This window comes from Macrotis lagotis, chromosome 1 (assembly GCF_037893015.1).
Source record: "Macrotis lagotis isolate mMagLag1 chromosome 1, bilby.v1.9.chrom.fasta, whole genome shotgun sequence".
Lineage (NCBI taxonomy): Eukaryota > Metazoa > Chordata > Mammalia > Peramelemorphia > Peramelidae > Macrotis > Macrotis lagotis.
The window spans coordinates 790,829,529-790,845,684 of record NC_133658.1 but is presented as its reverse complement, the minus strand read 5'-3'; the positions used below and the strand labels follow the sequence as shown (position 1 = coordinate 790,845,684).

At 37.3% G+C, this 16,156-nt stretch overlaps 1 protein-coding gene across 8 annotated transcripts in view; it reads left to right on the top strand.

Annotated features, from left to right (window-relative positions):
- USP28 (ubiquitin specific peptidase 28) overlaps positions 1 to 13,147 on the top strand; it is a 71,578-nt gene extending 58,431 nt beyond the window's left edge. For 3 of the 8 annotated variants that reach the window (XM_074216705.1, XM_074216701.1, XM_074216703.1), the window contains 10 exons: positions 1,643 to 1,840; positions 2,599 to 2,738; positions 2,942 to 3,127; positions 4,214 to 4,309; positions 5,202 to 5,380; positions 5,500 to 5,578; positions 6,710 to 6,789; positions 7,495 to 7,618; positions 10,491 to 10,686; positions 11,824 to 13,146. In XM_074216705.1, coding sequence (XP_074072806.1) covers positions 1,643 to 1,840; positions 2,599 to 2,738; positions 2,942 to 3,127; positions 4,214 to 4,309; positions 5,202 to 5,380; positions 5,500 to 5,578; positions 6,710 to 6,789; positions 7,495 to 7,618; positions 10,491 to 10,686; positions 11,824 to 11,999 — 1,454 coding nt within the window. In that variant the 3' untranslated portion in view covers positions 12,000 to 13,146. Of the gene's footprint in view, positions 1 to 1,642; positions 1,841 to 2,598; positions 2,739 to 2,941; positions 3,128 to 4,213; positions 4,310 to 5,201; positions 5,381 to 5,499; positions 5,579 to 6,709; positions 6,790 to 7,494; positions 7,619 to 10,490; positions 10,687 to 11,823 lie in introns of all 8 variants that reach the window. The other 5 variants (XM_074216702.1, XM_074216704.1, XM_074216706.1 and 2 more) reach the window with 5 other exon arrangements.
- Positions 13,148 to 16,156: the final 3,009 nt, after the last annotated feature.

The window sequence follows — 16,156 nt, the reverse complement described above, 5'->3', positions numbered from 1 at the left end:
AAAGGAATCCCTGCTCTCCAGGAACTCAGTGGGCTAACAACATGAAAACAGTGGTGTGCAAAGAAACTCTGTACAAGATCAGTTGAAAATCATCAACCAAGGACTAGGGAAGACTTCTTGTAGAAAATGGGAATTTAGCAAAGCCTTGAAGGAAGCCAAGAGGAGGGAAGAAAGTGCCAGGCATAGGAAGCAGTCTCTGAGGCCAGGACCACTGGACTAAGGGGAATCAGGAGTCAAGAGTAAGAAGACTAGAAAGACTAGGAAGGAGCTAGATTTTGAAACGACGAGCTTTATTTTTGATCCTGGAGGGAAAAGAGAATCATGCAAGTTATTGACTAGAGAGGATGACATAGTCAAACTTTTATTTTAGGAAGATTACTTTGAGTGGAGGATGAGGGGTTTTGAGAGTGAAGGATAAAGGATGACACCTAGATTGTGAACCTCAGTGACCCTCAGCAGTAAAAGAGAAGTGAAAAAGAAGGGAGGATTTGAGGGTGAAAGCTAATGAGTTCAATTTTGGACATGTTGAATATGAAATAGTTTATAGGCAGTTGGAGATGTAAGACTGACAATCAGAAGAGAAAAATAAATCTCAGAATCAACTGAACAGACATGATAATTGGAAACTGATAAGATCACCAAATGAAATAATATATTGCACTAAGACAATATCTCAGCACAGAACCTTGGGAATTACTACCTATAGTTGATAAATGAAGATCCAGCCAAGGAGATTGAAATTTATAATTCTTTGCTTGATTTATTTTTATATTATGGAAGTAAGCAAAACAAAACTCTGCTTGTTGTAAAAATAAGTCAATACCAGCCCAGAGAGAGTTGTTTATATATAGACTTTTTTCACTTTATATACAACATGGTATGAAAAGAGCATGTCTGGAGCCCAGGACCTTAGTTTGAATCCTATTTCTAATCTTTGCTATCTAAGTTATCTAGAGCAAGTTGCTTAATTTCTGTGGGCTTCAGTCTCTTCATCTCAAAACTAAAGGACTTGGATTAGATAGTTTCTGAAGTCCCTTCCTACTCTAAACATAAGATTCTATTAAGTCTTTGGTGGATCTTTATTTATCATATTTGGGTTTTGGCGAGTTTGTTAATTGTTTAGTGTCTGGTCATTGCATTAATTTTTTTTTCTTTTCTTGTCTCATATTGAAAGCAATGTAAATAATTTCTTGGGTTTTAATTTAAGAATGGTCATTACATAATTTTTGATTATTGCAATACAAATATTTTGTCCTGCATAAGCACTGGTTAAGTAGTGAAACCTTTCATCATGAAAGCTCTTGTCAGTTACTATTGGCTGACTTAATAATATCTTGATTCCTATTATTTGAAATATTCTCATTACCTTTACAGCTCAGGGTTTCTAGTCTATGCTCTTCCTCTACCTTCACTTTTACTTCGTGGTATTAGTGGCAAATGGAATAAAATCTGATAATTGACACATGTGATTGGTTCAGTTTCTGTTGGGATTCTTTTTCAAGATTTTGTACTTAAATGGGAAAAAAAAGTTTCTTTTTTTTCTCTTCCTCTGTGTATCCTGCAATTGAGACTTCTTGTTTTCCTGATAACCTTCACTTGTTGGTGAGTTGTCTCATACTGACTTCATCTTGTTCTGTCTCAGAAGCAGCAGCAACTGAGCCAGACCAGATGCTAAAAGAGGTGGAAGCCTTGTCTGTAGAACTTAAACATTATATCCAAGAAGATAACTGGAGATTTGAGCAGGAAGTTGAGGAATGGGAGGAGCAACAGTCCTGCAAGATCCCTCAAATAGAATCATCTACCACCTCTGAGTCACAGGATTTCTCAGATACTTCACAAGGTACTTAAGAAAATTGCTCGTACCAGTCATATTTGTATACTTGACAGTCTAATGCAGCTGGCTGGATCTCTGATACTCAGTAAACTCAGTGGTGTCACAGGCATTTTAATGCCATTTTTCATTTTGATGCTAATTTCAAAATGTTAGGGTTCAGAGGTGTTGCAATTCATAGAGCATAAGTACTACAGAGAGAGATGACTTTTCATTCTTGAATATTAACTTCCCAGTACTGTATATAGTCTCCAAAAGATAAATGGTAGCAAAAGACTAACTACCCAGGTCTGATTGCATTTCTCTTTTAATTCAAACTGTAGTAAAAATGAATTAGTTTTAATAACTATGGATTAAAAATACTCTTTTCAATAGGTAGCTCTTGTAATATCTCAAGAAGCACTTTAAAAATCTACTTTTGGGGAGGGGGAGGCTAGGTGGTGCAGTGGATAAAGTACCAGCTCTTGAGTCAGGAGTACCTGGGTTCAAAATCCGGTCTAGAACACTTAATAATTACCTAGCTGTGTGGCCTTGGGCAAGCCACTTAACACCATTTGCCTTGCAAAAACCTAAAAAAAATCTACTTTTGGGAACTCTGAAGTAAATCATTTCCTCATCACTAGTATTCAAGGAGAAATCTGTTTAGATGTAGGAAGGGTTGGGAAGTGGATTGTGAAATGAGACTCTAGTCCTGCTTGGTTTTATCAAAGGTTTCTTGATTTCATTTGTTATCCAGTCCTTATACCTTTTTACAAATTCCTCATCAGAGCCATCCCTGACCCCTTCCCATGGTGTTCGGTGTTTGTCATCTGAGCATGCTGTGATTGCAAAGGACCAGACAGCCCAGGCGATTGCCAACACAGCATATGCCTATGAGAAAAGTGGAGTGGAAGCAGCTCTGTCAGAGGTAAATGTGTATCAGAAATGCATCTTTGCCTTTCTGCTCAGTGTTGTCCAGCACATTCCTGCTTTTTTTTAAGTTAAGACCTTTGTTTTCTCATACATCTGTAAATCTGTCTCTCTGCTATGCTATCTTTAACCAACACCCCCTCCCCCATCTGCCTTCCTGTTTTTTTTCTCATTCTTTTTCTCCCTTTTCTGCTGCCACAGCTTAAAGAAGCTGAGCCCAAGAAGGCCAATCCCCAGGAAACAAACCCTGCAGATCAGTCAGAGCAGCTCCAAGAGACTAATGGGACTGTGTCTGCTGGCCAACCTAATTCTCAGGTCTCTGAAGTCGAGATTCCCCGTGTGGGAAAGATTCTGGTTAGATCTGATGCAGATGGCTATAATGAGGAGGTACACGAGATGAGTGCAGGTCTTAGCTGTCATCTCTCCTTAGTCTTACTACATTTCTGCTCTTGTGTGACTGAGTGTGGTTTTTTTTTGAAGGATTTTAGAAAGAAAACAATTTTCCTTTCCTCAGGGTACTAAGTACAGATAGGACTAAACTGATTTTGCCCTTGTAATAATAATAATAGTGATCACAAATTATAACATGCAGTTATAACTAAAGTAGCTGATGACCATCTTTTTTCTTTACTTGCATCTCTTCTTATGAATATCAGGTGGTGTATGGGCATTCTGCATAATCTTGATAGCTTTAGAAAGAGAGTTTGATCACATTGTTGGGACAGAATGGACACAAATTCTCTCAAGGGAAAGATCTTTGTTCTTGATGATGGTGTTATTACATGGTTATTTCTTCAGAGTCAAAGCTTGATTTTTTCCCCCTAGATGCCCAGTATCCAAAGCAAAAGGGACATTATATATGTAAACTGAAGGTATTTACTGGTCAGAAGAAAGACAAAGAATCCCTTGATATTCATTTTTGATCTCCTTTTCAATTAAAATTGCACTCAGACACACAATTTTAGCCCTTAGATTATTTATTATGTGAATGGAAATTTTCGTGTTGTGTTTTTTCCCTAATCTTTGCAAGGCTTTGGTTTTAATTTAAAGGGACATTTTTGGGTAGTCTCCCATCAAGTCTCCAGGTTGTTGTAAATGATCTGTTTATCTTATTGGACTTTTGCATACCAAGACTTCTAGTACCAAATTGGAATGATTGCCTCAGATACTTCCTCTTGGTCTGATTCTCTAACAATGATTTATGGGGATATTTTAAGATTGTACATCTTCACTTTTTCTTCTAAATTAGAGGCAGTAATAGGAGTAGCTAGAGTGACTTGTTGGTATTGTACAAGGGATGGGGGCAGTGCATGATAGGGATGTATATACATATGGTAATTGTGTGTGAAACTTGTAGTAGATACCAGTTAAACAGTCTACTTCGATTTAGGTCTCTGTTCAACTTTCTTTTGCAAGCATTCTTTTGAACTTTCTTCTGCCCTCTTTTTTTTGTTTTGTGCCTTCTTGTGCCAGGTGATGCTGAGCCCCGCCATGCAGGGGGTCATCCTGGCCATAGCTAAAGCCCGTCAGGCCTTTGATCGAGATGGGTCTGAAGCAGGGCTTATTAAGGTATCTCTGCTTTTTCATTCTAACCCTTAACATTCCACTGGCATGGTGTTTACACAGAAGTATAAAGCAGGAAAAGTTCTAAATATGTCTTTCAACCTTCTCTATCCAACTAATGATCAGACTGACAAATGATAATGATTTTTCCTTTACTTGCATTAATGTAGCTTCATTAAAGCTACTGATTGAACAGAGCTACACTAAGGGAAATCTATTTGTTTGATCTATGAAATAGATTTTTTTCCCCATCTTAACATTTCTTAGTAATTTGAGGAATGTATAGTAGTTGAGAGAATGAGTGGCACAGTGGATAGAAGTGCTGGACTTGGAATCAAGAGAATCTGGAACTGAATGTGACCCTGATAAATATGAGTTAGGTGTCTCTGGGGAAATCACCAATGACTTAATCTCTTAGTAGGTGATAGTTGAGTTAGGGGGCCTTCCAACATAGATGAACTCAAAAGGCCTCCCATGTTAATGTATATTATGGATCTATGGTGTAGTGATGCTTATGTGAGTATTAGGCACAATTCTTAAAGGATGGGTTAAAATTGAAGCATAAACATAGCATTTAAAAAAATCTGAGGAACCTTGATACTTGTTCTTTTTAAAACATTTTAAACCAAATATTTGCTATTCAGAGGACATGGTGAAAACGATTGAGTTTCTTAGGAAACTGTTTGATATGCTGCCTGAGAATTAGACTAATTTTTTTTTTATTTTGCTCTACCAAAACCAAATAGCCTTATACATTTCATACTGAACATTGTCACATTTAGACTCATTCATGCTTAATTTGTTCTTTATTCATAAGAAACCCTGGCCCACTGGATTCACATTTCTGTGCTCAGATCTGTGAGGGACATTCCTTTAAAAGCCTGTCCTGTTTTGGCAGGCATTCCATGAAGAGTACTCCAGGCTATACCAACTGGCCAAAGAGACTCCTACTCCTCACAATGACCCTCGACTCCAACATGTCCTTGTGTACTTTTTCCAAAATGAGGCTCCGAAACGAGTGGTGGAACGGACTCTTCTCGAACAGTTTGCAGATAAAAATCTCAGTTATGATGAAAGGTGAGAGGATGCATAAGAGAAATACCACCTGCCCCTTGAGTTGACTTTCAGCTTCTCCTTAGGGTGGCTGGTTAACTTGCACTTTACTTTCTCATTTCTCTGTGTTCTCTGTTAAACAGGTCAATTAGTATCATGAAGGTGGCTCAAGCTAAGCTAAAGGAGATTGGCCCAGATGACATGAATATGGAAGAATACAAGGTGAAGTCATCTTCCCATGGTATTTATAAACCAGAACATTAAATGTCCTTAGTGGTAACTGAGGCAGCCCTGATCTGAATTCAGAAAGGACTTTATGCTCCCTCTAAGTAACCTGTTTTTTTCTCCATGTTGTTTTACCATATAAAATCTTAAAGTTTTCACTGAGGGGTAGGAGATAACCATTCTGATCACATCTCTACCACTTAGTTCTGTGTGCCCTTGGATAAGGTCATTTTATCTTTCTGAGTCATCATTCCCTCACTCATAAAGTTAGTTGATTTGAATACATTTCTAAGGTTTTATAGTGTTGGGTGATTTTTCCTAACAGAACAACACTTCTGTTAACCTATATCTTCTATAAGTCTGAAACTCAGTTCGATGGTCTGGATTTTTGACAAGAGCCTTCTAAGGAGCTGTAAAATGTTAAGCTTTAATAAAATGTACTATGATTTTAAAAAATTTGGTAATGAAATTATTAGTCATTTGTTTTTTTTTAAGATAATCCCACAGAGAAATCTAATTCATTACAACTCTTCAATTCCGTACATCCAAAAAAAGAATAAACTACATCTGAGATTTACTTGATTTGGACTCTACATTGAATCATCCAATTACAAAGTAATCTCTTACTTTGACTAGCTAAAGCTGAATGAGCATTTTATGCTAGGAGTTTGCACCCCCCCCCCATCTTCACTCCAGCTAGATTGATCTATGCCATAATTTAAAAATCCAAGACTGAATACTCTTGTCTCAGTTATTGGAAATTAAACAATTAAAATTAAAAGTTCTACTGCAAACTAACTGAATAACACTAGACAGATCACTTAATCTGATAAGGCCTTCATTTTAATCATTTATCAAATCGAGGAGCTCTAGGAGCTGGGCTAGATGATTCCCTAGGACCATTTTCATTGCTAAATTGAATCACCTTTTAGGGTGTCAAGAGGTTTGTATTACCTGGGGTTCCTTGTGACTTAGTAGTCATCAGTGGGAAGAACAGGAAACTTTAAAAAAACAATACTAAGCTTCTTTTGATTTTTTGATTTGTTTTTTATTTTTTTCCAGTTACCACACTAGAAATTACAGTCTTCTGGTGATTTAAAATGTTACTGATATTTATTTCCTTTACAGAAGTGGCACGAGGATTACAGTTTATTTCGCAAAGTGTCTGTGTATCTTTTGACGGGCCTGGAGCTCTATCAAAATGGAAAGTATGTTTGTTTTTTCTTTAGCATTCTTTGTCCTTGTATCCCTAGCATCTGGCACCATGTCTGGTGTGAAGGAGGCACATTAAGTACTTGTTGATTGATTGAGCTAGTGATACTTTGAATCCTCACCCATGAATGCCATATAGAGAGCTCTGCATTCCAATGGAGATGACATTGACACCTTGGGTCTCTTAATTCTGGATTTCAGAAGGAACCCAAACATGTTACAAATGTCCTCTCTTCTCACTTAGTGCTAGATAAGGTTGGGTACATTTTGCCTTTGTTAACTGACCAATCAGATTGTGATAGAAAAGAAAACCTAGGCTTTCTTTATAATAACTTAGAATAAAGTGAGAAAGCAAATCATCATAAAATGCTCATTTTGCATAGGACCTTAGAAATCACTGCATCAGAGTCCTTCATTTTACAGAAGAGGAAACTAAAATGTAATTTCCATAAGGTTTCAGCTACTTAGGGGCAGAGTCAGAACTAGAAACCAGGTTTCTTGACTCCTAGTCCAAAGTTACTTAACTTTCACTCCTTTGTTGCTTCCCTTCCTACTATTCTCCTTTCTTCCCCTACTCCCCCCCCCACACAAACTAGCAACAAAAAAGGAAAACTGGTGCTTTATCTGAGTTTTTATAAAATTTGAGTTTTAAATATGGGGACATTAAGCATTTCAATCATTAGTTCTTCATCATCTTCTAGGTGCCATGAAGCTCTTTCCTACTTGGTATATGCATACCAGAGTAATGCAGCCCTGCTAATGAAGGGGCCTAGTAGAGGAGTGGAGGAATCAGTGATCGCTTTGTATCGGAGAAAATGCCTTCTGGTTTGTATTACTGTGGTTGTGAGACTTTGAGATTTTTTTTTACCTTTACACATTTCTGTTCCTTACAGCAAAAAAGGTTCTCTTTACAGAAGCAGCAATTTATTTTTATGTGTTCAGACTTGCTTTTTCTATCTCTACTCTGTACCTGAGACAAAATGAGAGTACATTCAGACCTATTGATTTAATGACCTTTTCTCAATCCCTACCTTCTTGACCTCTCTGCAGCCTGTGATACTATTTTTTCTCCTCTCCTCTCTAGAGTTTCATGACACTACTTTCTCCTGGTTCTTCTACTTCTCTTTTTCTAATCTTTTTGACTGTGACTTTAACCAAAGATAGTCCCTCAGAGTTCAGTTCTAGGCCCTCTTCTCTTCTCCCTCAAGTCTATTTCACTAGTTGATCTCATCAGCTCCCATGGTTTCAATGATTATCTTTATGTAGATGACTCATAAAGCTACTTGTCCAACCCTAACTTCTCTCCCAGCCTCCTCACAACTTCCTATTGAATATATCCATCTATATACCTTTTAGACATCTTATATTCAACATAGCCAAAACTGAACTCATTATCTTTCCCCCAAGTCCCTCCCCTCTTCCTGTCAAAAGTACCCCATCCTCTCAGTTACCCAGGCTCACAACCTAGGCATCATCCTCAGTTCTACTCTTTATTCTTAGTTCCCTGTCTGCAATCTTTTCTCAAGTTCAACAGTTTCTACTTTCATAATATCTCTGGAATAGCTCCCTTCTCTCCTCTTATAATCCTACCACCCTGGTGCAGGCCTTCATTACCTTACATCTGAACTACTGCAGTAGCCTCCTGGGTTATCTGACTGCCTCAAGGCATTCTGATCCAGGTCCCATTCAAGTGTCAAATTAATCTTTTTTTTTTCAAATTAATCTTCTTAAAGTATAAACTTGACTGTTTTCTTATCTGTTTAGCTAACTCCATTGATTCCTTTTTACCTCTAAGATCAAATACAAAATTCTCTATTTGGTTTTTAAAGCCCTTCATAACATGACTCTTTCCTACCTTTCCAGTTTTTCTTTTGCCTTCCTTCCATGCTTTCTGTAATCCGGTGACACTGGCCCTTTATTGCTCTTCTCACAATGCCTTGTCCCTTGCCTGTAACTCACCTCTGCCTCCTGGCTTTCCTGGTTTCTTTCAGTTCTCAACTAAAATCCTACCTTGTACAAGAAATCTTTCTTGATCCCTCTTTATCTTAGTGCTTTTCCTCTGAGATGATCTCTAATTTATCCTTTTGTTATCTTGTGTGTTCATAGTTATCTGCATGTTGTCTCCTATATTAGATTGTGAGCTCTTGGGGAGTAGAGACTGTTTTATTGCCTATCTTTGTATCCCCAGTTTTGAACACTATTTGAAACATAAGTGATTAATAAATACTTGTTGATAATTTATTGAAATGACCAAAAGAGGGGGCAGCTTTTTGGCACAGTAGACAGAGTACCAACCCTGGAATCAGGAGGACCTGAATTCAAATCTAGCCTCAGACCTTAATAATTGCCTGTGTGATCTTGGGCAAGTCACTTAACTCCATTGCCTTAAATTAAAAAAAAATAAAAAGAATTGCTCCTGGGCTATTTCCTATTTTAAATGCCTACCTTAACAGCCTAGTAAAGGTAGTTCATATTGGACTAGAGCTAGAGCTCTCAAAAGGGTGATTCTGAGAGTCCTAGGGGGTTCCCAAGACCCTTTTGGGATACTCAAAGTCAAAGCTGTTTGTATAACAATAATGATAATAATAAGATGTTTCCATTTCATTTCAAACATGGTTAATGTTAGGAAAAAACCTATTTCACAAAAGTCACTTTGAGGCCTCAGTAAATTGTAGAGTTAGGAGACCCACAAATGTGGTACATCGTATTTACATCAAACTTTTTGATCTGTGGAACAGTTATGTTAATTTTTTTCCTTTTCCTTTTTCTTACTTTAAAAAAATACTATTATGTGGGATGACTTTCTTGGAAGGGGGAATGATTGGGGCAAGTATATGGTGCTGTAAAAAAACAAAATACAGTAAAGCTTAAGAAAAAGAAAAATATATATAAAGGGGTTTTGAGACCAAAAACTTGCAGTCAGGTGAGTTGTAGTATCTGGTTAGAAGCATTAAACTCTAAATTAACCCTACTGCTCTGACTATATTACTTGGCCTAAAAGATACATCTCCAATCCAAGTTTCTTTTGACTGCAGCAGTTGTAGAGAAAAAGTTTTCTTGGGCAGCTAGGTGGTGCAGTGGTTAGAGCACTGACCTTGGAGTCAGGAGAACCTGAGTTCAAATGTGGCCTCAGACACTTAATAATTACCTAGCTGTGTGACCTTGACCAAGTCACTTAACCCCATTGCCCTACAACAACAAAAAAAGAAAGAAAAAAAAGGTTCCCTTTCCTTAACAGGTACTTCACCTTAAGAGAAATCTAAAAATGATTGTTAATTACTTCCTCTCAACTTAGTTGCATTTTCTATACCTTGACAGATTTTTCTTTAACATGAAGTTCAGTATTCTGCTTCCTTGTTAATAAATGAAATAAAAGAGGGTATAAGTGGTAAGATCTAGCCATCATGCATTGAACTTTCTGGTTTTACTTGAATTTTTTAATCCAATGTAGCTATTTTTGAATACTTTGGAGTTGAAATGCAGAATGTTTTTGAACTGATAAATCTGAATATTTAAAGAGACACATTTATATTTTTTCAAGCATGGAATGTAAATGTTTGTCTGACTGGGCCTTCCAGACTAAGATGGTATCTTCTCTCTATATACAGTACATTTGGTGATCTCAGGTCTTGACAAGGTAGTTTAGACTTCTCTTCATTGATGTTTAACTTCTTCCTGTCTTCTCTTTTAACTGCAGAAACTGAATAGTATGGCAGCTTCTCTATTTGAAACCAATGAGGAACTCAATGTGACGGAAGGCATCAATGTCATGAATGAGCTGATCATTCCCTGCATTCATCTCATCATAAATAATGACATCTCAAAGGATGACTTGGCTGCTATTGAGATCATGAGGAATCACTGGTGCTCTTACCTTGGACAGGATATTGCTGGTAGGTTATTTTTAGCTCTTCATCTGATTTCTTGAAGCAATTGAGACTTCTAGAGGTCAATGAGATGATCATAGCTCACTCTTGACAAGAATACTAGGCTTGTGGGGCAGCTAGGTGGCGCAGTGGATAGAGCACCAGCCCTGGAGTCAGGAGTACCAGAGTTCAAATCTGGCCTCAAACACTTAATAATTACCTAGCTGTGCCTTTGCCTTGCAAAAACCTAAAAAAAATAATAATAATACTAGGCTTGTTTTAAAGTAACTAGTTGCCAGGGTCTGAGCTCCCTTGAAATTTAATAGTTCTGTGAATTAAGCCTGTATATCAGCCCTAAAGGGTACTAAAATAAAATACATGAACTTTGCCCCTAGGTTTACAGATGCTTCTGTTTGGATATGTTACTCTGAAAATCAAAAACTTAAATTTCTACTGTGATAAATTCAAGAAGAATAAATTAGTTAAGTGTCTCTTCCCTTACCCCAAATCTAGCTTGGAGTTTTAGAGAGCAGAAACCTTGCCATCTTTAGCATAGCAAGGGGAAGACTGATATATGAGGGAAAGGCTCACTTAGTGTGATGCTATTTTAGTAAATGTAAAAAGCATTGAATTGACCTCATCAATTACATGGAAGTATCTTTTCTTGAATTATAAAGATTAGAAACTATTTCCTTTCCCATGCCTTCAGATTTTATTCAAATCATATGTGATATAGCTTTAGCTAAGTTCCTCTGTATGACTAGATACACAATGATGCATTTTAATCATTTAAAAGAAATCAGTCCTGTATGGTGCAGAATACCAAATTCATTGAACTGCACAATGAAGTATGGGGGAATCTGGTCTATAAGATTGATTGTAGTGCTTTTCTGGGGGGAAGGGAGAGGAAGGGAGAAGCCATGAGTTCTGGTCCTTTTGTAGTTGGAAAACAAGTTTTTCTCTGAGATTGCTCCATGATAGTTGTTTTAATATTAGAGAGCCAGCTGCTTCCTTTTAAAAAGCAAAAAGCACCTGGAGCTTTGACTCCATGCTTAGGTACCTCACTGGTTCTTTGGAGATCTTTTAGTAGAGTCACTTGTCTGTTATCTATCCATTAGTTACTTTTTTTGGATGTTGATTTAACCACCAACTTTTCCTCCACAGAAAACCTCCAGCTGAGGCTTGGGGAGTTTCTTCCTAGGCTTTTAGACCCCTCTGCAGAAATCATAGTTTTGAAAGAGCCTCCGACCATCCGCCCCAACTCCCCCTATGACCTCTGTAGCAGATTTGCTGCAGTCATGGAATCAATCCAGGGGGCTTCAGCTGTGACGGTGAAGTAAGCCTCCTACTGCTCATGGCCCCGCATGGTCTCTGGTCACCCAGTTGCTGCACAGAATCGTGTTGTCACAGTTTTCACCTCAGGGAGGGAAATGGTTGGACAAGTGAGATTTGAATCCAAACCCGACTGTACTGTGTGTGTAGAGGATTAAAAGCAATATTGCACTTTTTAGGTACAAAGTTTTAAGAGCTATTCTACAGCAAGGGCAGGAACCACTATTAAGGTCACAGCTTCTTACAGGGGACTTCACGTGCCTAGTACCTATAAAATGCTTGGGCTTGTCTAAGCCACTTGCCACTTTTTTTTAATGTCCTCCAGGCACAAATATCTTTTGACAGCAGAGTAGAAGAGTGATTCAGAGCCTAATTCAGATGAGCAGCTACCAGTTATTATATCAAATACGCACAGTAGACACCTTTAAAATTCTTAATTGCAAGAGATAGAAATAAACACATGCCAATGTTCTGACCAGAGATGTCAGGATTGGGTTGCTGAAGAGCTGTTGGCCTCTAACTGTAGAGTAGCACATAGAGCTACTGTGCTTGTCACTGATATTACTGGAAAGTCATAAAGGGAAGGCACCTCCTTTTTTTCCCTTTTTTTATTTTCTGAAATAAGTCAGAAAAACTCACATTTGGCTCTGATTGAGTGAGAGACAAAAGCATTGACAACTGTATGTGGAACAGCATTTAAAGCTTGACTATCCACAGTAGTATTTTGATGATAGTTTACCATTTAGAGAGTTTCTAGCATCTGGAGATATTTTATTGATATCAATAGTAGGTGTCCAGAGTGGATGCAAGCACAAATGAACGTTTTTATCTCTTTTTTTTTCTCTAAAGGATGGGGATTGTGGAAGAAAAAAATCTTAGTTGACCATTTTTTAAAAGTCCCCTGTTTGGGTATTGTGTTTTAACCAAATTGTAAGGATAAATGACTAAGAGATGGGAGGGAAGAACACTTGATACAACTATGCAGATTTTATAAATGTGCAATAAAAGCATTTGTTTTACTTTTATTGTGTAATGTTTCATTTTTTTTGAACCTAGATTTCAGCTGTTCTCAAGTTTTTGGGTCTCACAATCCCTTTACATTCTTAATTATTGAAGATTCCCACCCCTTCCACACCCCCAAAATGTTTGTATTTACCTTGATTACATCTGCCAGTATTTACTGTATTAGAAATTGAAACACTTTAGTAGTATTATGAAAATAATTAGAGTCTCAGGGATTGGAGAGATCCCTGGATAACTTTTTGAAAACTTCTACTATTGATGTGGTCTGTGTTACCAAGGACCAAGAACTAAGGACTCAATAAACATTTATACTTACCATATTCCAATTTGCTTTCTCTCCTTTTAAAGCATCAAGCAAATTAAGATGACAAAGAGAGGTTGATTTGGTCAATATTCCAGGGTATCAGAAGGCCTAAGGGAAAACCAGTTTCTGTGAAGAAAAGACCACCCAACATCTTGAATTTCCTCAGCCTTATTCTCCTGTCTGTTTTTCTCTGATGTGTACATTTATGACAGCTGTCAAAGCTGAGCTTTCTAACAGTACTTTCCATCTGGTCACCAAAGCAACTGTAGGTTATTCTCTACATAAAGAGGACATAGTGGTCATAATCACATGGATTTTTCATAGTAATTGATGATTTTCTTAAATATTTTGCCTTTCTCTTTGTACCATTTTTTTAAAAAAAATATTGAACCTAATAATGCCTTCATTTGTTTTCAACTTAGAAAAGAACAAGGAATTCTATCATGGATCTTTTCCATAAAACAGTGATTTCTTGACCCCACTATTGTACAAAGCCAGAGATGGTCATCTTTCTGAATATTCTTGATGGTGCATCATCAGTGAACTTGCAAGTTAGGTCTTCTCTTTGTATCCCATTTATACATACACCCTGCCACCAGGGGGTATTTGAAGGACTTGACTGGCTTGTCTCTTTTTCTTATGTTTTCTGAGAATGCTGAGACCAGAATCAATTTCTGATTCATCTCACTCTTTCTGTCTTACAGCATAGTTCCCTACTTGTGGCAGATTCCACAAGCCATTTCTCAGTTAAGTGAACATTGCATAATACTTGTCTTTACTCACCAGAGGTTTTTTTTATGACAGAACTCAATTGTTTTATTTCCTTCAGCTTCTTCCTTCTCTAGAAAGTTACCTTTAAACCCAGTGATAGGAACATTGAGTGATAGCCCTTGTGTCACAGAAGTCAAAAGGTATAGTGTCATTACCTGGCCTGATACTCTTGCCAGGGCTCTTGCCATTCTTTACCCTATTAAAGACTGTATTTAAGTTTTACTTGTTTGGTTTTTTTTTAAAGAAGATAAAAGAACTTCTCATATCACCCAAAAATAAGATTCATGGGTTGTAGTTTTTTATTCTCTTAACTCCACATGGTTCTTTCTTTCCTCTTCTGACCCTTCTGACCCTCCTGACTTCAAAAACATGTACTCAAACCACACTTAGGAAATTAGCCAGACATTCCTTAGTTACCATGCCTGGTTACTAAACTTTCCAACTGTAGGTGGAAGAATAAATAATCCATGAAAGGAAAAAAAAATACAACATTAGAGAGCTTAAATCTCTCCTTATACTTTGATGTTTATATTCCATTCATCCAAAGGACCCTGCTGTTGTAGGGTCCTTGTATAAATCCAACAAGTCTACTCTTGCATGTCCTTGTATAAACCTAATAAGTCCTAGAAAAGCAAGTTTGAGCTCTCCCTCTATTTCCTCCTTTGGTAAGACTGCTCTGAACTGTCTTTAATAAGGCTGGGCTATTCTGAAGGTTTTGGAAGTGCAAAGGAAGATTATTCATGTTTAGTTTTACAGTAATCTCTTGCCATGTGTGTCCAGGATAGGTAACCAAACGTTTCTGAACTACGTTTCTGAACACTTAGGGTTTTTGCAAGGTTAGCAGCAATTTGTAAACTTTTAACCTGTTATATGAATTGGTAGAAGTATATCCTGTTGAGAACTGAGTCCTATGCCCATTGAAGTCTTTCTAGTATTGAACCTTTTGGATTCTCAGTGTGGTACACAGTAGAAGAAGCATTAGATTTGGAATCACAGAATCTTTATTTAAAATTTATGCTTTTTAAATTTTTTATTTTTAATTAATTTAGTCATGTTATTTAATTATTACCTGTGTGACTTTGGATACATTACTTCATCAGGACCTCAGTAACCTCATCTGCAAATGAGGTGATTGGATTAGTTCTCTAATGGCTCGAAATTCTTTGGTCTCATGATTATGACACATTAAACAATATGTATATGGGTGAAAGTGGAAGGGTCATTACCGTGATAGGTGAGATTTTTGTATGTTTATGAATTATTGTGGATTATATATATTTTTTAAAAAACTAGAAGAGACGTTACGGGCAGAGAGAAAGAAAAGGGAATCAGTCACTCAGCTCCTACTCAGTGCTCAGGCACCAAGAAAACAGGGACAAAGAATTAAGCTCCCTATTGTAAATGGTTTATATTTAATGGTAGAACAATGAGAACATATAAAAAGTATTTATAAGTATTTTGTTAAATATAAATATATACAAAGTCATTGAATGTAAGATAGTTTGGGGAAAAGAGCAAGTATTAGTTATAGGGATTAGGAAAGGCTTCCTGCAGAAGATGATGTTTGAGCTGCATTTTCATGGAAGACGGGACTTGGTAGAGATAGTGGAGGAATACATTCCAGACATGGGAGCAGCCAGGGGAAAAAGGGCAGAGAGGGGAGTTGGAGTGTAGTCTGTGAGGAACAACCTGCCAGTTTAGCTGAATTACAGTGTACAGGAGAAAAGTGATGTCCAAAAATGCTTGGAAAACAATTGGGAACAATTTTGGGCTGTCTGCAAAGGAGAGTGCCATCTGTATCCAGATAAGGAGCTCCACAGAGTTTGAACAAAGTTCAAGGACTATTCCCTTTATTTAGAAAAAAAAAAACAGATATATTTTTGTCTGATCTTGTTACCTCTTAGACTTCTCGTCTCTAAGTATATGATTTCTCTCTCATCACACCCAATTTGGATCAAGGTACAACATGGAAACAAAGACTGACAGATTGCTTTCCATGGGGGGTGGGGTGGGGGGAGGGAAGTAAGATTGGGGGGGGAATTGTAAAACTCAAATAATATCTTTAAT